General features: G+C 62.0%; 1 protein-coding gene across 1 annotated transcript in view; it reads left to right on the plus strand.

Moving 5' to 3' along the window:
* The window catches only part of LOC115271137 (basement membrane-specific heparan sulfate proteoglycan core protein-like), a 42,779-nt gene that overhangs the window by 9,449 nt on the left and 10,312 nt on the right, over positions 1–23,018 (plus strand). Inside the window, exons 13-38 of the mRNA XM_029913576.1 lie at positions 260–411; positions 1,622–1,760; positions 2,828–2,979; positions 3,377–3,515; positions 3,948–4,091; positions 4,794–4,928; positions 5,581–5,762; positions 6,424–6,616; positions 8,685–8,864; positions 9,747–10,007; positions 11,201–11,378; positions 11,899–11,996; positions 12,230–12,496; positions 12,746–12,858; positions 14,487–14,634; positions 15,518–15,634; positions 17,561–17,645; positions 18,137–18,281; positions 18,516–18,615; positions 18,886–18,995; positions 19,247–19,355; positions 20,298–20,396; positions 20,501–20,722; positions 21,358–21,602; positions 22,071–22,242; positions 22,575–22,697. Of these exons, the coding sequence (XP_029769436.1) occupies positions 260–411; positions 1,622–1,760; positions 2,828–2,979; positions 3,377–3,515; positions 3,948–4,091; positions 4,794–4,928; positions 5,581–5,762; positions 6,424–6,616; positions 8,685–8,864; positions 9,747–10,007; positions 11,201–11,378; positions 11,899–11,996; positions 12,230–12,496; positions 12,746–12,858; positions 14,487–14,634; positions 15,518–15,634; positions 17,561–17,645; positions 18,137–18,281; positions 18,516–18,615; positions 18,886–18,995; positions 19,247–19,355; positions 20,298–20,396; positions 20,501–20,722; positions 21,358–21,602; positions 22,071–22,242; positions 22,575–22,697 (4,008 nt within the window). The remainder of the gene's footprint in view (positions 1–259; positions 412–1,621; positions 1,761–2,827; positions 2,980–3,376; positions 3,516–3,947; positions 4,092–4,793; positions 4,929–5,580; positions 5,763–6,423; positions 6,617–8,684; positions 8,865–9,746; positions 10,008–11,200; positions 11,379–11,898; positions 11,997–12,229; positions 12,497–12,745; positions 12,859–14,486; positions 14,635–15,517; positions 15,635–17,560; positions 17,646–18,136; positions 18,282–18,515; positions 18,616–18,885; positions 18,996–19,246; positions 19,356–20,297; positions 20,397–20,500; positions 20,723–21,357; positions 21,603–22,070; positions 22,243–22,574; positions 22,698–23,018) is intronic.

The raw sequence follows: 23,018 nt of genomic DNA on the forward strand, positions 1-23,018 counted from the left end.
TCTGAGTGCTGGGGACTGCACAAGGAGGGGAGCCGGGGGCGATAGGACCAAGGAAAGAACAAGGGCGCGCTGGCTGCATGGCGGGGGTCCAATCACCTGGGGGGGCCTAGCGTGAAGTCCTTTGGAGCTGGGCGTTGCCCTGGGAACCTTCCTGCCATGGCTTGGCCCCTGCCTAGGGAGATGGACGATGCTGCTTTTGCTCCTTGGCACCGTGATGCAATGTTGCACCCGGCGTAACCTTCCTCCTCGGCTCTTCCAGCCTCGGGCATGGCGCCCCCTGTCCGGATTGAGTCTTCCTCATCCTCCATCGCGGAGGGACAGACCTTGGACCTGAACTGCCTCGTCGCGGGCCAGGCACAGCCCAGAGTCACGTGGTACAAGCGGGGGGGCGCTCTGCCAGACAGTCACCAGGTATGGCAGCAAGCAGGGAGCTGGGCTGAGCTCCAGGTTGGTTTCCTTGGGTCCTGCTCCTGGGAGGGCTGTGTCTGGAGGCTCCCAGACAGAGGAGCTGCCCCAGGCAGGGAGACGGGCTTCTGGGCTTTGCCAAGAGTGGGGAGACAAGCGACTGAGTCGCTCCGCTCGAGGGAATCAAAGCAGCAGTGGGATGCTTAGGGAAGCAGCAATGGCAGCAGATGCCAGCTCTTCCTACCACCGCACCCCACCCTGGGAGCAGGGGGCCTCAGGACTGGCTGCGGACTCTGGGAATCAGGCCAGGCTGCTACTTGTTTGCAGCTGACACAAATATCGGGGGAGTGGTAAATAAGAAGAGGCCAGGTCACTGACACAAAGCAGTCTGGATCACTTGGTAAACTGGGCGCAAGCAAACAACATGCATTTTAATCTGGTTAAATGTAAATGTATTCCTCCAGGAACAATGAATGCTGGCCACACTTACAGGGTGGGGGACTCTAGCCTGGGGAGCAGCGGGGACCATGATGGATAACCAGCTGAACATGAGCTCCCCGTGCGACGCTGTGGTCAAAAGAGCTAATGTGATCCTGGGATGCATAAACAGGGGAAACTCGAGTAGGAGCAGAGAGGTTATTTTATCTCTGTGCTTGGCACTGGTGTGACCACTGCTGGCATCCTGGCTCCAGTTCTGGTGCCCACATTTCAAGAAGGATGTTGATACATTGGAGAGGCTTCAGAAAAGAGCCACAAGAAGGATTAAAGGGTTAGAAAACACAATTTATAGTGATAGATTCAAGAAGCTCAATTTATTTTGCTTCACAAAGAGAAGGTTGAGGGGTGACTCGATCACAGTCTGTAGGTATTTACACAGAGAACAAGCATTTAATAACGGGCTCTTCAGTCTAGCAGCGAAAGGTCTGACCTGATCCAATGGCTGGGAGTTGAAGCTCGGCACATTCAGACTGGAAATAAGGTGGATAGCGAGAGCAATTAACCACTAGAACAATTGACCAGGGTCGTGGTGGATTCTCCAGCACTGGCCATTTGTAAAACAAGATGGGATGTTTTTCTAGAAGCTCTGCTCTAGGATTTATTGTGGACAGGTCTCATGGCCTGGGCTACCCAGGGGGACAGGCTAAGTGATCACAATGGCCTTGGAATCTATGAATCTATGTTTGTCCTGGTCTGTCACGGACCCTCTCCCTGCCAGGTCTCCGGCTCCCGCCTGCGCATCCCCCAGGTTTCGGCGGCCGACTCGGGCGAGTACGTCTGCCGCGTCAGTACCGGCGCCGTCACCCAGGAGGCAGCTCTTGTCATCACCATCGAGGACAGCACCGGCCCATCCTACTGTAAGTCTGCCCGGCCTGCGCTGACATGCTACCTGCGTCCCAGGAGAGGCAGGGCTGTGCCCCTACTGTCGCTGCCCCAGGGGGCCATGGCCTCTCTGGCAGGTAGCCAGTCCTCTGGGACCAAATTCCGCCAGCCTTTCTACAGGTGGGTGGGCTTTGGGGAGCCAGGACTGGACATGCCCTAACTCGGGGCTGGTGCCTGAGATGGGAGATGAGTGATCTGCTCCCAGGCCGACTCCCACACAGCTCCCTGCCCACAAGCAGCAGTGTCTGACTTTTGGAATACTAGGAGCCAGGCTGTCCTGGGTTCGAATCCCTCCTCTGCCATAGATTATCTACATGGCCATGGGCAAGCCTTCCCCTCTCGCTGCCTCAGTTTCCCCACCTGCTGAAGGGGGTGATGATCCTGGCCAGCCCCAAGGGGTTGTGAACCTTCGTCTGCAAAGTGCTCTGAGCTCTTGCCAGGAGGGGCTGGAGGAGACGGGTTGGCACTGCAGGGCAGAGCACAGGAAACAGGCAGGGTGGAAACGCAGTATGGGAGTGTCCGGGCAGAGGGGGAGGCTGGGATTCTGCTCCAATGCGGCGGGCGGGGGTTCTTGGTAACTTTGGCAGGCTCAGGCGGGTGGGGGGAGCAGCATGCAGGGACCCCTCTCCAGCACAGTGGGGTGATGCTGGGACTGAAAGCCCCTGCTGGAGCCCTGAGCAGGGGAGCGTGAGCTGCCTTGCCCAGCCTTAGCTGGGTCTGGTCCTTCGCTTGCAGGGTGCACCCTTCGCGGGGCGCTGGGAGTGGCAGGGTGGAACTGAGTCAGGGATCCTGTAGCCGAACACATCACCTGCCAGCAGAATCAAGGCTGCGGTACAGTTCCCATGGAAGGGCTGGGAGCCCCTTGCCTGGGTCTTTTCAAAGCTGCCTGCACCAGGCCGTCTGGGCTGAGGGGCTCCTGCTCCGGCCGCAGGGGCTGGGGGTGGACTAGCTGCTTTGGCAGCCGGTTCCTATCTCCAATTCCTCTGCTGTGTGAGAGGACCTCTCCCCCAGCTCTAACCCTCATCTCCCACGGCTCCTCCAGCTTCGGGCATGGTGCCCCCCATCCGGATCGAGTCTTCCTCATCCTCCATCGCCGAGGGACAGACCCTGGATCTGAACTGCCTTGTCGCGGGCCAGGCGCCAGCCACAGTCACGTGGTACAAGCGAGGGGGCTCCCTGCTGGCCAGTCACCAGGTAGGAAGCAGCCCAGTGCCCTGGGGCACTTTCTTTCTTTTTCCTGGGGTGTATGGGGGGATCTTCCCTGGATTGATTTGTCCTGGGGGACAGAGGGAGCTGCTGCTTCAGTCTCCACAGAGCCGTGGCCGGGGCCAGCAGGGCTCCGTCGGTGGCCCGGCTGTCAGCTGGGGTTGGGGAATCCAGGTACGATAGACAGTTGCCAGTGAATGGGGGAGCACTCCCTGACCGGGCCACCCCGTGGCTGAGCCCGGCAGCATGGGGAGGGTGTGGGCTGGGGGTAGCCATGGCTCTGTCCCCACAGCGGCTGTCGGAAGTGGGATCAGACTTTCCCAGGGGTTGGCTGCAGACAGACGCTTCAGCCTTTTCTCTCCGACTCCTGGGCTCTCCCCGCCAGGTCTCCGGCTCCCGCCTGCGGCTGCTCCAGGTCTCTGCAGCCGACTCAGGCGAATACGTCTGCCGTGTCAGCACCAGCGCCGGCCCCCGCGAGGCCTCCATCACTGTGAGCGTCCCCTCTGGCACCAGCTCCTCCTACCGTAAGTCTGTCTGGCCTGCTGATAGGTGGGTGGTCCTAGGGCCGGGGCTCAGGGGCTCCCCAGGGATAGTCTAACCAGTGACACTCACACAGCTCATGAGCCGCAAGCGGCTCAAGGTGTTTCCTGTGGCTCTTTGCAGCACATATTAAAACCCTGATTTCATTAGTAAGCAAGCAGGGCACTGTTACTCTGTTATTAACCAATTGCAGTTGATAAAATAATAATACTCGGTTAGTCATTTTGCTGCGCGAATGAGATCGAGATAATTTCCCATCAGACTGTTTCAATCGGAATCTCTAGGGCTCTAGGAAATGAACTGATGGCGTCACATGACTGGGGCTTTTGGGGTAACGCTGATGGCTAATTTGGCTCCTGAACCCCTGAGGTTTGGGTGTCACGGCTCTAACCCCATTTCTCTTCCCTGCCTGGCAGGTCTGCAGAGCCCCATCATCTCCATCGAGCCGCACAGCACTGCTGTGCGCCAGGACGAGGATGCCACCTTCAAGTGCCGCATCCACGGTGGCGCCCGGCCCATCAATATCACCTGGAAGATGGCCCCGAAGCAGCAACTGCAAGGTACAGAGCGGCTCCTTCTCACACCAGCTCCAGCCGGCTTCCCTGGAACCGCGCAATGGTTCACTGCTGCCGATGTCCCCTCCCAGTGCCCTGGGTACAGTACCCCCACCCCCCGCCATACAGGGCCCGATATCCCCCCTCCACCAGTGTCCCTTGTTGTCCTCTTTCTGCCCCCACTTCTCTCCGAGATCCCATGAGCGCTAGCCCTGCTCCCCCAGACCCACAGCCCCTGGTCTCCTGTGGGGCACTCCCATCCCCTGGCCAGGATGCTGGGCAGCCATGGGTATTGTCCCTCTCCACTGCAGCAGCCGTCTGCAGAGCCTGTGTCGTGCTCCCTGCCTGTGTGCGGCCATGGGGCCTGGACGCCCGTTAGGCTCTGCAGATCTGGGGTGTGAGCGAAAACAGCCCACCCTGCTCTAGCCATGGGTCCGGCTCCCTGGGCTCGCACTAGAGTGAGAGCAAACAGCCTGGGGCAGCTCAGTCCCTCCAGTCCCAGGCTGTGCCAACAGGAGGCGCGGTAGGATAGCGCAGGAGCCTGGGTGTTCGGGTGGGGGGGGCAGCTCCCAGCTACTCCAGTCCTGGCCTCTCCCAGCAGGGGGCGCTGTCAGTGTTTCGAGTGTTAGGAATCTGGGTTTTCAGCAAGAGCTCCTGGCCCCAGGGGCGAGATCAGCTGTTTGTTCACCTGTGTCTGTCCCCCTGCAGACAATGTGAAGATCAGCCCCAATGGCTCAGTGATCACCATCTCCAGGGCTCGCCCCAGCAACCAGGGGGCCTATCGCTGTGTGGCCTCCAACCGCTACGGAGTAGCCAACAGCGTGGTTAACTTAATGGTGCAAGGTGAGAAGCCACGAGAACAAGAGGGGGGCAGCGCTGGGGACAGGCAGTTGGGATACCCAGCCTGGGTTCCTAGCTCACTGACTGGCCCCCGAGAGCCGCTGGCTGGCACCCCAGCATTGTCACTGTATCACATTGGTCCACCTCAGCTGCCCCGGGTGGGCCCTGAGGGTCTCGGTGGTGGGGCCAACCTGAGCTGCTGCTCCAGGACTGGAACCCTGCCTAGGCTGCCTTGCTCTGGCAATGGGGCTGGCACAGGTGCACTTGGGCTGTCCCTGGTCTCTTGCCCTGGAGCCAGTGGAGCCTGGGGATATTCCTCGAGCCGGGGAGCCCATGGGCAGGGATGGGGGGGCCTTTGGGGAGGGGCAGGTTTAACCCCCCACAGCCTCCCAGCCTGGATTGCATGTCCTTGTCGGGCCCCCCACCCCAGCCCACCCCAGATGCCCCTCAATGCTCAGGGCTTATGCCGGACTGCCTGGGCACACCCCACGTGGGCTCCACACCCCTGCCCAGCTGCTCCTTGAAGGCTCTTGGGGCCATCTTCGTGCTGCCCCTTGCAGTCTGCCGTGGCCAGCTCCCAGCTGCTCCATGAGGATTTCTAGCAGCTCTGGCTGGCAGGCTGTGCCCTCACCCCACCCCACCCGCACCCTCCTAGGCTCTCCTACAGTGTCCGTGATGCCCAAGGGCCCCGTGACGGTGAAGGCAGGCAAGTCCATCAGCCTGGATTGCCTTGGCATGGGCGACCCACGCCCACTTGTTCGCTGGAGCCGCTTGGGCATGAGGCAGAAAATGGAGCACCAGAAGTTGTTGCCCCTGGAGAGCCAAGCAGTGCTGCAGGTAAGCTGGGCTCTGGGGCCAGGGGAAGGGGGCCCCACACCATGGCACAGGCAACTTGGCCTTTATCCTGTCCACGTGGACCATGGGGCTCTCGGGGTCACCAGGGGATCCGCCCATGGCTGCACCACAGTCCAGTCCTGTCCTGCCAGGCAGCAGAAGTCCCTTTCTCAGCCAACCATAGCAGGAGCTGAGCAAAGGAACCACCCCTGCCAGTCCCTGATGGGGCATGGGGCAGTTCAGTGCCCGCTCTGAGCCAGGGGGGCAGCCAGCCTGGCCTCCCCATTGTGACTGAGCTGTCTGCCTGGATTGCACTGGGACAGGGACCTGGCTCGTCCTTCCTCGCGGCTGCTGGGCACAGACGGACCCTGGGTTTCTCTCTGGCTCCCACAGCCTGGGTCCCCACGCAGGTGCCCCTAAATCCTGCCCTGGGCTTGGCAGATGCGGAAGGGGCTGCTGCCTTGCTGTCAGCAGTGCACAGTGCTGCACCCCCGGCCAGCTCGCCTGGCACAGCTGCAACAGACACGGCTGCGCCCCCTACAGCAGGACCTAGTGCTACCTAACATCACTCCTGTCGCTCAGCCTTTGGGGGACTGGAGGGGGGATGTGGCTGTGTCACACCCCACAGGCCTTAGGCTGCCCGATGCTGTCTCTCTACCCCCAGATCTCGGCAGCCAAGCCTGAAGATGCTGGCACCTACATTTGCATGGCCCAGAACTCCATCGGCTCTGCACAGGTCCAAGTGGAGGTGAGCGTGGAAGCTGCCCACGGAAAGCCCGGCGCCCCTGAAATCACAGTGAAGCCGACACTGACAGTGGTAGCTGGAGAAACCGCGACCCTCCAGTGCTCCGCTATAGGTACGTGTGTGCCAGGCAGGGCCGCTGGCTTCCCTGGCGCTGCCCGCTCATAGGGCTGAGCTGGGGAGCAGCCTGCAGCCAGAGCCCCAAGAAGGGATGGGAGTTTGAGAGAGGCTCCATGGGAAGGCTGGGGTGGGGCCCACCTGATTTGGGGCAGATATCCATGCCTCCTGTTCTGCCAGCCCCTGCTTGGCCTTCCCATTCCCCCTCCCTGGTCTGAGTCTCAGACCTGGCAGCTAAACGGGGTCAGGCCTGCTCCATCTGCAGGTGGGAGACCACAAAGGGCAGCCAGAGGGCGGGGTTGGGGGACCCTCATCTCTTTGAGGCAATGCTCCGTGGGCACCGCTCTGCGGTTGGCACCTCCCCACCCATCACACATCCGACCACAAAACCCGTGTGAGCCCAGAGCCAGTGAACACCTGCTGGAACCACTGCTAGCAATCCCGGCGGGGAGCTGGCTGAGATGGGTGGGCTTCCAGGGGGAAAGCCAGACCCTGGCGAGAGTGCTGAATTCTCCCTGCATTGTGGAAGGTGGGTTATGCCACTGAATGAGAAGAGTGGAACAGACAGCTCCACTCGGGCTGTTCAATCAAGTTGCCTGAACTACAGATCTGACAGGCTGGGTACGGAAAGGCAAAGCTGCCTAAGTAGGGTACCGGGCCTGTCTGCGTCCACAGGGCCCATTTCTTTACAGTCTGCAGGGTTTTTATGTTACTTGTTTATCTCACAGGACAATTTGCAGTTAGTCCACTTCCCATGGCACGTTTACCATGCGGTCAATCGTTTTGACTGTTACTTTTCCATCCTCCTTCACGTTCCCCTCTACAAAGAATCACAACACCTTTGACCTACTTAAAAGAGCTTAACTGGGGTTTCACCAAGTGTCTTAAGCAATTCATTCCATTTGCTCTGTGCGGCCGAGTGCATTTTAAATGGAATGGGTTCCACAAGATGATTTGTGTCTCCAGTAGTACATTCCTTTGCTATTAAATTAACAGTATTTTTTCTGTAACAATTTTTTTTACTTTATCCCTTTTTATGGTTTTATTACTACAGTATAACTTGTGATTTTAGTAGTCCAAGCCAAAGCTCAAGCCAGCTGCCAAGACAGGTTACAGAAGGATTACGTACATTCACTTCGTGAGCACTTACTTTATCTGCTAGTAATTTTGTTATATTTAGGCTTGGAAGGAGTAGATTTTTATCAGTAAATATCAGTAAATTCACAATATACACACATATGGAGACACAGATACACAAACATAGAGACACAGACACACACAAACACACACACACAAATATTTCCATCAATAATAATTGAAATTCACAGCTAGGCAAAGTGAGAAAACTGCTGCTTGAGAACTAGAGTTGGATTTCAGGCTGTGCACTTTGTTTTGACACATGACGTTGACAATTTGTGTTTTAACAGTTATAAAGCATTGACTTTTTGAGTCTCAGCGTCAACTGTCATTAAATAGTTATTCTCTGACCCCCACATTGTCTGACACCCCCCCCCCATATTTTTCCACAACTGTGAAAATGTCTATGGATACAAATTGAAAGCAATGCTTAACATGACCCGTCGATGATATCCATTGAAACTGTAAAACGTTGCATTCTGCCCAACCAGGTACATTTTCAGCAATACTTTGTTGCCTAGCCCTACGCTCCTCGCCCTGGCCAGGAGGGAAGCTGGGAACATTAAGCCTAGCTGGGAACAGTTCCTGCAGCTCCATGGCTGTGCAATGCCATCCAGGTCCATGGGGTGGGCCCCAGATCAGCAAGGGGATGAGAGTTCTTGTGGCAGCCCCGTGATGTGGGGAGGGCAAAGGAGGTCTCTCCCCCAGCGGCAGTCTGAGGCAGACGAAGGGAACCATCCATTAGCACTGTATGTAGGAGTTAAGTTAGGGGCATCTGCCCAGTGCCCAGGCCCTAGCTAGCCTCACACCCCTCTAGCCACCCTCCAATCTGGACCAGACGGGCATCCCTCAGGAGCAGTGTGGACGGCTTGCCCGGCCTGGCCCTGGACCTGTCTCGCCAGCACTTCACTGTCTCTTTGTCCCCGCAGGTGACCCCCCTCCCACCATCCAGTGGTCCAAGCTGAGGGCCCCGCTGCCCTGGCAGCATCGGGTGGTGAATAACACTCTGCTCATCCCCCGCGTGGCCCAGCAGGACTCAGGCCAGTACATCTGCAACGCCAGCAATGCTGCCGGCTTCACCGAGGCCTTCATCACACTGGACGTGGAGAGTAAGGAGCTCCCACGCCACGGGGTCAGCCCCACGCCCGGACAGCTGGCACTTCACCTCTGACCTCAGGCCCTGTATTTCTGTGCCATGTCAGTTGGTGGCAGAGTTGGGGGGGGGGTGTGGGCTGGCTCGCCGGCGCATGCCACGGGGGAAGGGGCAGGGTGAAAGATGGGGAGCTGGTGCCATGGGGCTCTAGTGGCTGAAATGTGTGAAGTCCCTGCCTGCAAACTGCGGCCCCTTGTGCCCTAGGGCTCCCTGCTCCAGGCATGGGGTGGAGCGGGTGTTTCATTTGGGCACCAGGCTCTCGCTCAGAGCTAGCACTGATCACTGCCCAGTCAGGCCTGGTAAATGCAGGGACTGGGGGAGTGGCTCCCTCCACCCTGCTATTCCCTCCCCATTTCCCTGCAGGTCTCGTGGAGTGACACAGGGCTGCCAGCAGGGGGCAGTGCACTGATCACTATGTGCCCCATGCGATATCTGGGCAGCCGCCCTGGTTGGGCAAAGTGGGGCCCAAAAGTGGGAGACTCTGAACCAGGGGTGCTGGGGGTAGAGACCTGCTCAGCCCCCATCCCTCCTGCTGGCTTTGCCTGCTCCATGGCAGCGTTCAATGGCCCAAGCCATGGGGCCCCCATCCCCGGGGGAGATGGTGCCACAGCCAGGCAGGCCCATGGGCTCCAGCTCAGGCCTTTCTGTCCCGACGCAGGGCAGGGGCATGATGGATTCACGGCTGCGGTGGCCCTGGGGGAGGGGGGCACCAGGGGGCCGCAGTGGGAGCAGGTGGGGCCCCAGACACAAAGCGTAGAGCAGACACCACCAAGAGAGCCTGTTGCAGGCAGCACTGGGCTGATCCCCTAATGCCCCCTGTGCCTCTCTGCCCCCCCAGCACCCCCCTACGCTACCAGCCTGCCCGAGGAGGTCTCGGTGTCAGCGGGCGAGGCGGTGCAGCTGCAGTGCCTGGCCCACGGCACACCACCCCTGCACTACCAATGGAGCAAGGCCAATGGCAGCCTGTCCAGCAACGCCGTCCTGCGGGAGAGTGCCCTGCACATCCGCCCCACTGTGCCCGAGGACTCGGGGACCTATCGCTGCCTTGTCAGCAACAGGGTGGGCTCGGCAGAGACCTTCGCCCAGGTCAGCGTCCAGGGTGAGTATCGGGGCAGAGGGCACAGGCAGGGCCCAGCACTGGGGGAGCCAGCCCTGGAGAGAGGGTGGGGATGGGGCCACAGTAATGCTCCCACAAGGAGAGAGGGATGGGGTGACAGTGGGGTGGTCCCTGGGGGGGGGTGACCCCGGGTAGTGGGTGGTGCAGGGTGGGGGACGTGCAGTCCCAGCGGGGAGGGGATGGCGGTGTGGCCTTGGGGAGGACATGGCAGGGTGGGGGCGGGATGGCCCCAGAGGGGAGGGGTTAGCAGGGTGGAGGAGGGGCAGTCCCGGCGGGGAGCGGATGGCGGGGCGGCCCTGTGGAGGACGTGGCAGCCCCGGCGTGGAGGGGGTGGCGGGGTAGCCCCAGCGGGGAGCAGGTGGTGGGGCGGCCCTGGAGAGGGCGTGGCAGGGTGGGGGCAGGGCAGCCCCGGCGGGGAGGGGGTGGTAGGGCGGCCCTGGGGAGGGGATGGCGGGGTGGGGGCGGGGCAAGTCCCAAGGTTGGTCACAGACTTAGGAGTGGGTGAACAAGGGCACGTTATGGCTTTGCTCCAATTGGCACAGTGCAGGGCAGGCAGAGTGTTGCCAGTCCCCGGGCACAGCACCAGGGCCAGCTGACCCCCTGCATGGGCTCTGCAGCTGCCGGACCCACGGAGCCTCCAGGTTCTGCCCATGCCCAGCGTCCCCACGTCAGCTCAGCCCCTTCTGCAGCTGGGGGCTTTTCTGCCCATGCCCATGCCCATGCCGGGTACCCGGGGGGGCAATCAGAGAGGGGTTTTCCCTGGGGAGGCTGAAGAAGGCGGTGGCAATGCTGCTCTAGCCCCATTGGGGGTTGTGTGCGAGGGATGCTGCCGGCCCCGCTGGAGGTCAGGCGGGGAGAGGCGACGCAAGCCCTGTTTGGGGGAGGGGATGCTGCTGACCCAGCTGGCAGGAGAGACGAATGGTGCCAGCCCTGTTGGTGGTTGGGCAGGGGGGACACTGCCTTCGTAGGCGGCGGGGAGTCATGGTGGATTCCAGCAGCCAAGCGCTGTGGGGGCTGCCTTAGGTGCCAGTGGCGCAGGCTGGAGGGGGTGGGCCGTCGGGCAGTGGTTCGGCAAGTCCCCTTGAGCTCACCCTGTTGGCTCCAGCACGTGCAGCTCCCCCGGGGATGGGGGTTGGGTGGCTGTAGCTGGTACCTCTGTGCCTCTGCCCCCACAGGATCGGCCCCCAGCGCCTCCCCGACCGTGCGAGTCACACCCCAGACGGACGTGAAGGGCGTGGGCGGCACGGCCGAGTTCACCTGCTCCGTCACCGGAGACGCCCGGGCGCGGATCGAGTGGTTCAGGGAGGATGGGGAACTGCCCGCCAGCCACAGCGTGCGGAACGGGGTGCTGCGGTAAGGAGGAGCAGGGGCAGGAGCACGCAGGTCTGTGCCCTCTCTGGGGCGTGCCCAGGAACGTAACCAGTGGGATTCACCCCCTTGCCCTGTAGAGGGGCTGCCCCCATCAGCCCCGGGCATCTCTGCTGAGACGGGGGCAGCTAGTGCTCTTGGGGATGGGGTTCATGGGGCTCGACCCCCTGCCCACCCCCCCTAACAGCAGAGTTCAGGACTCTCCTCCCAGGCCTCCTTCAGGGCATGAGCTGATTGCCTCAAGGATCAGGTGGGAATGCCCATCCCTGCCTTCCCGGCGTTGTGTGGTTGGCTGGGTGTGCCATGTGGGGCAGATCCACCCCCAGAGCCTCAGGGATAAGCCGCTGTCTGCGGCTGGATACCAGACCCGGGGGGGGGGGGGGGGGGGCACCGGGGGGGCAAACCCCTCGGGGCGTGGGGGGCCGGGCGGGGGGGCACCGCGGGGGGGGCAAAGGGGCCTCAGGGTATGTGGGAGCCAGTCCATCTCTTTGCTGTTTCACTGCAGAATCCAGAACTTGGATCGTGGTTGCCAGGGAGTTTACACCTGCCGAGTAAGCAGCCCCTCCGGGCAGGCCCAGGACAGCGCAAGGCTGGTGATCCAGGGTAAGCAGGGGCCCTGGCACAGGTAGGGGGAGACCCTGCCAGATGAATGGGACCGAGCTGGCCACGCAGCCTCCACACTAGCCACCGCTGCTCTGGAAGAGAGGCCGAGTGTTCCTCCTTGCCCTCCCCTCGGCACAGCTGCTGTGTGGGAGGCTGGCCCTAGAGCTTAACACTGCTCCCATGTTCGTGCCCTCTGTGCCCCCTCGCTCACCTCTGCCATCTGCCCCACCCAGCTCTGCCCAAGGTGATGATCAACGTGCGCACCTCGGTGCAGTCAGTGCTGGTGGGCGCAGCGGTGGAGTTCGAGTGCCTGGCCATCGGGGACCCCAAGGCACATATCACCTGGAGCAAGGTGGGCAGCCGCATTCGCCCCGAGGTGGTCGTCAGCGGTGGGATGGTGAAGATCGAGCGGGTGGAGCAATCGGACGCAGGGCAGTACCGCTGCACCGCCACCAACGACGTGGGCACCGTGCAGTCCAACGTCATCCTGCACGTGCAGTGTAAGTGCCTGTTCCCCTGCTGGGGGCGCCCCGTCCCACAGCACCTCCCCTTGCACCACGGGGGGGAAGGGGGCTCTCACGGTGGCACATGCACTACACCAGTGCCCGTCACTGGGGGTCACGGGGCCCTGTGCGAGTGGCCCGCAGAGCAAAGGGTGACGCATCCCCGCACATCGGATGGGCTGTGGGTGGGTTGGCGGCTGGGCCCTGCACTCACGGAGGCCTGAAGAATGTGTTCCTTCACTGCAGCCATCCCCCAGATCGCAGCTCAGCCGGAGGTCAAGGAGGTCACCATGGGGTCGAGGGCAGTATTCCCGTGCCTGGCGTCCGGCTTCCCCGTCCCAGAGATCAAGTGGACCAAGGTAAATCACTGATCTCTAGGGAATGCCCCCCGCCCTCCAGCCCTGGGCAGTTACTCCCCTGGCACTCTCCCAGCGAGCAAGGAGAGAGGAGGGCAGCCTGGGCTTGCCAGTGACAACCGCTCTCTGCTTCACCAGCAAGCTGGGGGAATGTGCGGTGGGGATGGCAGCAGGGTGCGCCCCTCTTGTGAGAATTCTCTGGTGTCAGTGATGCCACTGCTCAGCCCAGAGGGGTGGGCATGGAACCGAGGGGGAATGGAGGAGTAGGTAGATGTGTGGATGCATAGATGGAGAGGTGGGTGAACAGGTAATGAGTGGAAGGGTGGATGACAGATGGACAGACAGATGAGTGAATGGAGGGATGGATAGATGGTGGATGGACAGGTAGATAGGTGGGGGGATTAATAATGGGTGGATGGGGGAGGGATGGGTCAGTGGATTGGGAATGGATAGGTGGGGGCATGGATGAGGGACAGATGGATGGGTGGATAGGTGGGGTGGAAGGGGGACAGATGGATGGATAGATTGAGGGGTGGATGATGGGTAGATAGATCAGTGGATGGGGGATGCATGGGTAGATAGGTGGGGGTGTGGATGATGGACAGATGGGTCAGTGGATCGGTAGGGGGTGGTTGATGGGTGGATAGGGGACAGATGGGTGGATAAGTGGGGGGGTAATGTTGGATGGATGGGGGACGGATGGGTGGATTGGTGGGTGGGGTGGATGATGGGTGGGTGTAAGGGGGTCGGACTCACCCCTGCAGTGCCTCCTGCTGGTCTCTCGGGGAATTAGCTCGACCCAGCCTCCGGAGCACCCTCTGCAGGACGGTGATCCGCCTTGTCACTTCTACTGGGCCCTGTGTCCCTCCCAGGACCCCGGTGCCCCTTGCTCTGGGTGCTGCCCCCTGGCTGTACCCACACCCACTGGGTCTCCCCTCCCAGGGGAACCCCCACCCACTAATCCCACCTCACCTCAGTGTAAGGCTACTGCCAGTCACCATCTAGCCCCATGCCTGGGGCAGACTACAGTATCAGCCTACTCATCACTGGCAAGGAGGGTTTGGACCTGCTGCCTTGGCCTATCTCTGGGCTGCCCTCCGCAACCCCCAGTACCCTTCGCCCAATGCTAGGCCGCAGCCTGGGGCTTTCCAGGCTGGAGCTCCCCAGCTCTTCCGCCTTTCCCCAGCCCTACTCCAGTCAGGCACCCTGTCTCAAGCTCCCTACAGCCAGGCCCTTCTCTCTCTGAACGCAGAGAGAGACTGCTGAGCTCCTGGCTCCCAGCCTCTTTATACAGCCAGCTGGGCTCTGATTGGGGCGTGGCCCAGCTGCAGCTACTTCCCCAATCAGCCCAGTAGCTGCTGCTCCCTGCAACAGCCCTCTCCCAGGGCTGTTCCAAACCCCCCAGGGCAGGAGCGGGTATCCACCCCGCTACAGTGGGTCAGTGGATGGGGGACAGATGGATGGGGACAAATGGGTGGATAGGTGGGGGGGTGGATGATGGACACGTGGGGGATGGATGAGTGGATAGGTGGGGGGGGGTGGATGATGGGCGGATGGGGGACGGATGGGTGGATCAGTGATGGTGGGGTGGGTGATGGTGGCTGATGCCCTGGTCTGACATCTGGTTGCAGCTGGAAGGAGACCTCCCAAAAGACATTTGTCTGGAGAACAACGTCTTGACCATTCCATCTGTGAAGCCAGAAGATGCCGGGATCTATGTCTGCACGGCATCCAACAGGCAAGGGAAGGTGACGACCTTCTCCATGCTCAAAGTCCGAGGTGAGCATTCTGGGCTGGGTGCTCATGCTGCACTGGCGCCTGCAGGATGTGACCCGTGCAGCTGGGAGGGACATGTCCCCCATTGGTGTCTTCACATTACCGCCATTGTCCTTCCTCCCCGCCCCGGAGGTGCCATGTTACAGAGGGTGTCCTTCCAGCTGAGGGCAAGGTGACGGGATCCCCTTCAGAACTGGTTGGCACCTTAGTAACCTCCCCGTCCTGCTGTGGCATGCACAGTGCAGTCCCCACCCTGACCCAAGAGCGACGGGGGACTGAACTTCCTATCGGACAGAGACACCAGGCTGAGCCCTAGACGTGCAGCCCTGAGAAGCTCTATCCTTGGGCCCCATGTGTGCAGCCAGTGGGGGCACTGCTGAGCAGGCCGAGGCACTCACTTTTCCTAGGAGGAAACTACCCTGCCTCCATGGCGTTCCGAGCCCCGCCGGGCCGTGGTTACTGAACCTGATCGCTGCTTAGCACCAGGCCTCCAGCCGGGCTGCACCATCCTGTCCAGCTGCTCTTCGGGGGTCTGGGTTTCTCAGCTCTCGATGGCAGGGGAACAGGCTCTCTGGCATCTCTCCATCTCTGTCCCCATGATCCGTCAGAGTGGAGGTGGCAGCCGCGTGACTGCTCATCGCCCCTCCCATGCACACCCACAAGAGCTGGGTGCCGTGTGGCCCAGCTCTTCCCATGAAGCCGGTGATAGCCGCAGGTCCCTCAGGTCTGGCAGGCCAGGATCCCAGACCTGAGCGCTGGCAGGGAGCTGGGAGCCGGCTGGGAAGGCTCCAGGCCCTGGCTCCTCTTCATAACGGGCGCTGGCAGCCCGGCACGTGGGTCTGTTCCGTCACACACTGACCCACTCTCCCTCCTTCCACAATTCCAGAGCGGGTGGTGCCGTATTTTACTCAGAATCCACAGACCTTCCTTGCCTTGCCCACCATCAAGGACGCCTACAAGAAGTTTGAAATCCAGATCACCTTCCGGCCAGACACTGCTGATGGTGAGCCAAGTCCATCTGAGAAACAGACAGGCCTGCCCACCCAGGGACGCCACCTTCCCGCAGGCGCAAGGGGTGGGGCCCTGAGCCAGGACAGGGCTGGTGGGGGTAGGGGGGAGGTGAGGGGCTTCTCCACTGCTAACTGCATCAGCGAGCCCCTGCCTTTGATTGTAGCCCAATGGCCCCTGTAGCACACGGGTCACTTTCTTCTTTCGCCTGCTCCTGCCTCTTCTCTCCCAGGCAGTCTGAGTGAGCCGGGCTCATTTCACTTACCTGTTCTCCTTCTCCTCCCTTCTCGCTCCGCCTTGTCCCTCTCTTGCCTCATGTGTCTCCTTTTCCATCTCTCCTCCCCCCCTCTAGCTCTCATTCTCTACTCAGGTAAGTCTGCACTCTGCTGCCTGATGCCCTTTACAGCCTCCTGTGGGATTAGCTCTTAACCCTCCACAGCCTGGGGCCAGGAGCGCTGGCCCTCTGGGCACGGGACCCATGCACCCCAAGGGTGCCTTAAACCTGCAAACCCTGCACAGACTAACTGAGTGACTGGGGCAGGCTGGGGGTCAGCCGGGCTCCCTTGTGTGTCTAACTCCTACTAGCCACAGCTGCCACTTAACCTCCAGCGCATCTTCCTGCCTGTCCCAGAGATGTCACTCTCCAGGAAGTGACATCATCCCAAAACACTAGGTACCCAGGTCGCCTTGACTGAAGCCACTCCTACTGGCATTGAGTTACTGTGCTAATCCGTGCTGCCAGCTCCATGCCCGCACCAGGTGGGGGGGGGGGCCCTTTGGGGAGTGGGCAGAACTGATGGTCTGAGTCTGTTTATGGGAACACTTTCCACGGATTGCCTTGTCTCCCCTCAGGGGCCTGCACAGTTACTGGATAAAAGCCTACTATTGCTGTCAGTGAATGAAACCCATTGGCATAAGGGGTAGAGCCCTGTGTTGCTGGCTCCATCCCCACCAATGATGCATGGTGGGCGTGGCTCCAAAGGGCCCCTGATAAAGGAGCTGACAGCTGCAGAGGATGGGTTTAACTGATGTTGGTGGGGCCCCAGGCTGCCCTGAGGCTGGACTTTCCCTTGCTCATGGGCTGGGCCTTCCTGCCCTTTGCAGCCCCACTCTGGCTGGGCATGAAAACCCAGAACTTTCCCTGCATCCCCCCCTCCTTCACCCGCCTCTGCAGGCTCAGGGAGCCCCCTCCTCCAAGCTTGCAGAATAAAGGCTCTGCCATGAGGGGGAGCTAGAGTTCAACACCTGCCTCTGCCCTCCCGGTGCTGCCCACATTGACCAACCCCAGGGGCCCACGAAGCACCAGGGCTCCCACAGCATCAGCCCCTCTCCTGGCTTGGAGGCTCAAACTCCCTCCAGACTTTGGCCCCTGCGTTAGCAGGATATGCCCCACCAGTGCTCGGTGGGTACCCCGAGGCCTAGTGCGGCTCAGCACCTCTCGCCAGGCACGCTCGCCATCAGCTAAGCCATGAGCAGAGCGCAGGGACCTCTCCTTCACCCAGTGCCCTGCTCCCGCCCAGCATAGCAGCTCCAAGCCCTTGGCGGGTCATGGGCTCAGTAGGGCCCCGGCTGTGCTGATGTCTAGGGGATGCCCTGCATTGGGGCTCTGCGACAGGGGTGGGGCTGCCAAGGGGCACACACAATGCCCAGCAGTCTCCATTCCCACTCAAGGGCATGAGGCCAGGGCTGTTCCGGCCAGGTCCCCTCTGCTCAGCTGTGCTCTGGTGTTGCCCCCTCTCCAGCCTGCTGCAGTGCTGTGGTCGGGGCCTGAGCGTCTCTTGTCGCTTGTGGTGAGCTGGGGATGGGGGCTGAGCAGTGGGTGCTTCTGTCTGTGATCTGGACCCTCCCCGCTCCTGGTGTTCGTTGGCTTGGGTGTGGCACTCACGTCCCCCCCAGCTCAGCTCCTTTGTGCTTCTGGCAGGGATGCTGCTGTACAATGGGCAGAAGAAGAGCACCGGCGCTGACTTCGTGTCCTTTGGTCTGGTGGGAGGCCGCCCGGAGTTCAGGTGAGACCTGGCGATGCCAGCCCCTCCCCAGAGCCAGGCCCTTCTGCGGGAGCAGCCACAGCCTGCACCAACCCGACCAGCTCCGAGCCCTTCCTGAATCCAGGCTGCAAAGCGAACGGGGCCCCCGTCCTGTCTACGGCTCCGCTTGGCAGAGCTGTCGAATGGAGTCGATGCCTAATTCTCATTCAGATGGTTGTGAACTGGCCGCCCAGCTCCAGTCGGTGGCTCTGAAATCCCTGCTGCCCCGATGGTGCCCCCCACCCCAGGATCTGCAGTGTGGCAGACACTGGCTATGTGGGGAGAGCCACATAAAGTGCCTCTCCTGGCTCAGGAAATGGGCGGCCCAGGGACTGCTTCACCTCATCCTGGAGCAGTGCCGTGTGTGGAAGCCAGGCTCCAGGCTGCAGCAGAGCACTGAGAAGTGCCAGGGGCTGGGGGGGTGGGAGGCGGCTCTGCTCCCTTCCCTGTCTCCAACATGCTTGATGTTGCAGGTTTGACGCCGGCTCAGGCATGGCCACGATTCGGCACCCGGCGCCAATCCGACTTGGGGAGTTTCACACGGTCCGACTATACCGGAACCTCACCCAGGGCTCCCTGGTGCTGGACAGCCACCCTCCTGTCAACGGCACGTCCCAGGTAAGAGAACGCTCAGGAGGCTGCATGGTGTGGGGCCAACAAGGTGCACTGCTGCAGCCTGGGAGTGTGGGCCCCCGGAGTGGCAATATGCCTGGGGCAGCTTAGCGGGGGAAGATATGGGGAGGCTGGATGGCTGGGGCTGTGCCTCCACAATGCACGGGGCTCTCCTAGGAACTGAGGAGGGCACAGAGGGTAGCCCTGACCTGCTGTGCCCATCATTCTGTGCCCCCCCAGGGTAAATTCCAAGGGCTGGATCTGAACGAGGAGCTGTACCTTGGCGGCTATCCCGACTACATCGCCGTCGCCAAATCCGGCCTCAGCAGTGGCTTTGTGGGTGAGTGCAGGCGGCCTGACTCCCGCTCCCCAGGCAGCCCTCCGACACCCGCCCCGGGGCGCCCGGGCTGCGAGCCCTGCGTGTGGGTGGAGACACCGCCCTGAGATGGTGATGGAGGGATTCTGAGCCCCTTGCCCAGCAGGGTTCCTTCCTTCCTTCATTGCTCCCCAGGCGCTCCGCCCTGGCCCCCTGCCGCCCCTCGGCTGGATATTTGCTGTTGCCCCATTGCCTGGCCTGTTCTGACTGCCCCTGCTCCCTTGGTCCCCCCAGGCTGTGTGCGCCAACTGCTGGTCCAGGGCGAGGAGGTGATCTTTAAGGATCTGGACTTGAAAGCTCATGGTGTTTCCAACTGTCCCACGTGCCGGGACCGGCCATGTCAGGTAACTCGCTCCCTTACCCCTGGCCCCTCGGGGCAGAGCTTATGCGCGATTCAGACACATGCTGGGCCCCTGCTTCCCTGGGGTTGCACCGGTATAACTGAGGGGCTTTGGCCCTAGGGGGCTCTGCTTTCCCCCATGGCATGTGCTGTTGCTGGCCCCAGGGCGCTCCTTGTGTCATGGGATGTCAGTAGCAGCTGGGGGCAGGGCTCGGTCCCCTCTGCAGTTCTAACCCTCTGATTGCTCCTCCCCAGAATGGAGGCGTCTGCAGGGACTCGGAGAGCAGCAGCTACGTGTGCCACTGTCCACAGGAATTCACGGGGAGCAACTGTGAACATTCACAGGCACTGCATTGCCACCCAGGTACTGCCCCCCAGCACCGCTGCCCCATAGCTCCAGCACTGCCCCCTGGCACCGCTGCCCCATAGCTCCGGCACTGCCCCATGTCACTGCTGTCCCACAGCTACAGCACTGCCCCATGGCACTGCTGCCCCATAGCTACAGCACTGCCCCCCGACACAGCTGCCCCATAGCTCCGGCACTGCCCCATGTCACCGCTGCCCCATTGTACTGCTGCCCCATAGCTCCAGCACTGCCCCATGGCACCACTGCCCCGTAGCTCCAGCACTGCCCCCCCCGGCACCACTGCCCCATAGCTCCAGCACTGCTCCCCGGCACCGCTGCCCCATAGCTCTGGCACTGCCCCATGTCACCGCTGCCCCATAGCTCAAGCACTGCCCCCCGGCACCACTGTCCCACAGCTACAGCACTGCGCCATTGCACCGCTGCCCCATAACTACAGCACTGCCCCCCGGCACCGCTGTCCCACAGCTACAGCACTGCCCCATTGCACCGCTGCCCCATAACTACAGCACTGCCCCACGGCAGATCAGCTAGGGATCCCCCCATAGCTACAGTACTGCCCCACGGCAGCGCAGCAATGAGGTGCTATCACCATCATTGGCCCAGCAGGAGCTTTGCCAGGGGCCAGGGTATCACACAAGTGCCGGGACCTCCCAGCTGCCCCGTCCATGTGAGCCGGGCCCAACCCGTCCAATGGGTTTCCCAGGGTTACTGCGCTAGGAGCCACAGGGGCCACGCTGGGAACAGGTGCTGGCCACAGCCTGACTGCGCCGCATGGGCTGCTCCATGCCCTCCACCTGTGTGGAGCAAGGGCACCCCCGCTGCAGCCAGAATGCCCCATCCGGGGGCTGCTGGTGACCCCCCTCCCTTCACTCCCCTGGCCGTCCCTGCCCAGCCTTGTGCTGCCCGGGCACTGAGCCCTCTTGTACCTGTCTCCCCCAGAGGCCTGCGGACCGGATGCCACCTGCATTAACCGTGCAGACGGGCAGGGCTACCGCTGCCGCTGCCACCTGGGCAAGTCTGGGGAGACGTGCATGGAAGGTGAGTGGGGCGGGGGGGTCTGGCTGGGACCAGTCGGAAGGACCCTGCCAGTCAAAGGGCGGACGGGGCCAGTGGCGATCCTCAGTAACCCCCCCACTCCACAGGCGTCATGGCGACCACCCCTTCCTTCAGTGGGAGCGACTCGTTCATCTCCTACCCGCCCCTCACCAACATCCACTACGAGCTGCGCCTCGAGGCGGAGTTCAAGCCGCTCTCCCCCGACGGCCTCATCCTGTTCAGCGGGGGCTCAGGCGCCCCCGTGGAGGACTTCGTGTCACTTGCCGTGGCCAGCGGGCACGTGGAGTTCCGCTACGAGCTGGGCTCAGGTAAGGGCGCCGGGCAGTAGGGTGCAGCTGACACTAGCACCCGCCCCTGAGCGAAGGTGCCTGCTGGGGCCATGGCAGGGCTGGGTGTTGGCATCTGCCCACCCACTGGCACTCCCCTCACCTCCCCCTGGCTGCAGGGCCGGGCCAGCTCTTGACCAGGAGGATCCAGATTCTGTGACCTCTCTGCTGTGGCTATCCGCATGGAGGCTGCTGGTGCCAGCTGCGGGGGGCGCTGTTCTGGGGGGTGCCTGCTGGGTGAGGGACGCTGCCCCACCACGCTCGTTTCATCTCCGGGAAGGCTGGTCAGTTGCTGCTGCCTTGGGCTGCCTTTGGGCTATGGCCGATTCCCTCAGCCCCCCAACCCCCACACCGCACTGGCTCCCTTTCCTCCCAGCACACAGACCTTTGTAGCCCGGGATCCAGGACCTCGGAGCCATCTGCCTTGTCACTGGCTCCTGTGCATGGCCCCTGCAATGCCTCTTGGCAGGGCATAGGGCTCTGAAAGCACCCGCCATCCTGAGAGGCCCTGACATGCCCTGGCAGGGGAGATTGCAGCTACCCAGCCCTCCAGGCGAAGGAGAGACCCCTGGGGCGTGCCCTGAGCTCGGCGCCCATCTCACCACTCTCTCCCGCAGGCATGGCTGTGCTCCGGAGCACAGAGCCACTCGCCCTGGGCCAGTGGCACAAAGTCTCGGCAGAACGGATCAACAAGGATGGCACCCTGCAGGTGGACAGCAGCAAGCCGGTGAAGAGGTCCTCCCCGGGGAAAAGCCAGGGGCTCAACCTCCGCACGCCCATGTACCTGGGCGGGGTGGACAAATCCATCACGCTGCCTGCGGCCGCCAGCATCAGCTCCAGCTTCCATGGCTGCATTGGGGAGGTGAGTCACACCCTTCTGGAGTCACTCCTGAGCCCTGTAAGGAGTGGAGTCAGAGGAGGTGGCGGTCTGGGAGCCAGGACTCCTGGGTTCAATCCCCAGCACTGGAAAGGGAGTGGGGCCTAGTGGGGTGAGCAGGGGTGGGCTGGGAGCCAGGACTCATGGGTTCTATTCCTAGTGGTGCCATTAACTCTGGAAGTGGTTTACATACACCAGCCCCATAGGGGGCAGACGAACCCCTCCCTATTTAGCAGCGTGGGGGCTGGTGGCTCAGCTTGGGGCAGCCTTGGGCCAGGTCATGCACTGAGTGGCTCCTGGGCAGCCTGGGTCACATATACTGTGTTCTCTACCCAACTCTGAAAGTGCCCTTCTGTGCCAGTTTGGGGCAGTGCAGGCCCCAGAGCCCCTGGCTAAACCCAGAGAGGCCCCAGGCACTGAGGCTGACATGGCGTATCCTTGCCCCTCCCCCAGGTGTCGATCAATGGGAAGAAGGTGGACATCTCCTACAGCTTCCTGGAGAGCCGGGGCATCACCCAGTGCTACGACAGCTCACCCTGCGACCGCAGGCCCTGCCTGCACGGCGCCACCTGCATGCCCACTGGCGAGTACGAGTTCCAGTGCCTGTGCCAGGATGGCTTCCGAGGTGGGCATGCCTCAGGCAGGGCTGGGAACATCTCGGTGCACCGGGGCACTGCCATCTGCCCTGCCAAGGGCCCAGGGACGGCTCGCAGCAGATTGCAGCCCCACCACTAGAGTGAGGAGGGGCCCTGAGCTGGGCATCCCCGCTCATAGGGTGCCACTCAGGGATGTGCCCAGGGTGGGTCCCCCATAGCTGGGGTCCCTTCTCCCTGGGGATCCGGGATCCGTGACATGGGGCAGGAGCGAGTGTGCATGCGTGTACACGTGTTTGTGCTCACACGTGTGGGAAGGCCCAGTGAGAGGCTGTGCCCACAACCCCCGGCTGTCTCCCCACAGGCGGTCGCTGCGAGCTCGCTGAGGATCAGTGCCTGCTCAGGAACCCCTGCCTGAACGGTGGGAAGTGCAAAGCAAACAAGTGCCTGTGCCCGGCCGGCTTCTCGGGGACATACTGCGAGCAGGGTACGCAGAGCTGCCTCCCCCGCCCCAGCACAGCCCCAGAGGACCTGTCAGGGGTCTAGCCAGGCCCTTAGAGAGAGGCAGGAGCTGGAGCAGGGCAGCAGAAGGGCCTCTGGGCACTGTGGGTGCAGGGGGAGAGGAGGAGTTAGAGTGGGGGTCGGGGGTCTGTAGGGAGCAAGGGAGGGAACCAAAGCTGAGTGTACAGGGGGATGGGGGTGGGCAGCGTGTGCTCGGGGCTGGGGGGCAGTGTGTGCTCAGGGCTGAAGCTGGGGGGCAGCATGTGCTCGGGGCTTGGGCTGGGGGGCAGCGTGTGCTCGGGGCTGA

The sequence above is a fragment of the Terrapene carolina genome, unplaced genomic scaffold (assembly GCF_002925995.2).
Source record: "Terrapene carolina triunguis isolate 2854851 unplaced genomic scaffold, T_m_triunguis-2.0 Scaffold714, whole genome shotgun sequence".
NCBI lineage: Eukaryota > Metazoa > Chordata > Testudines > Emydidae > Terrapene > Terrapene triunguis.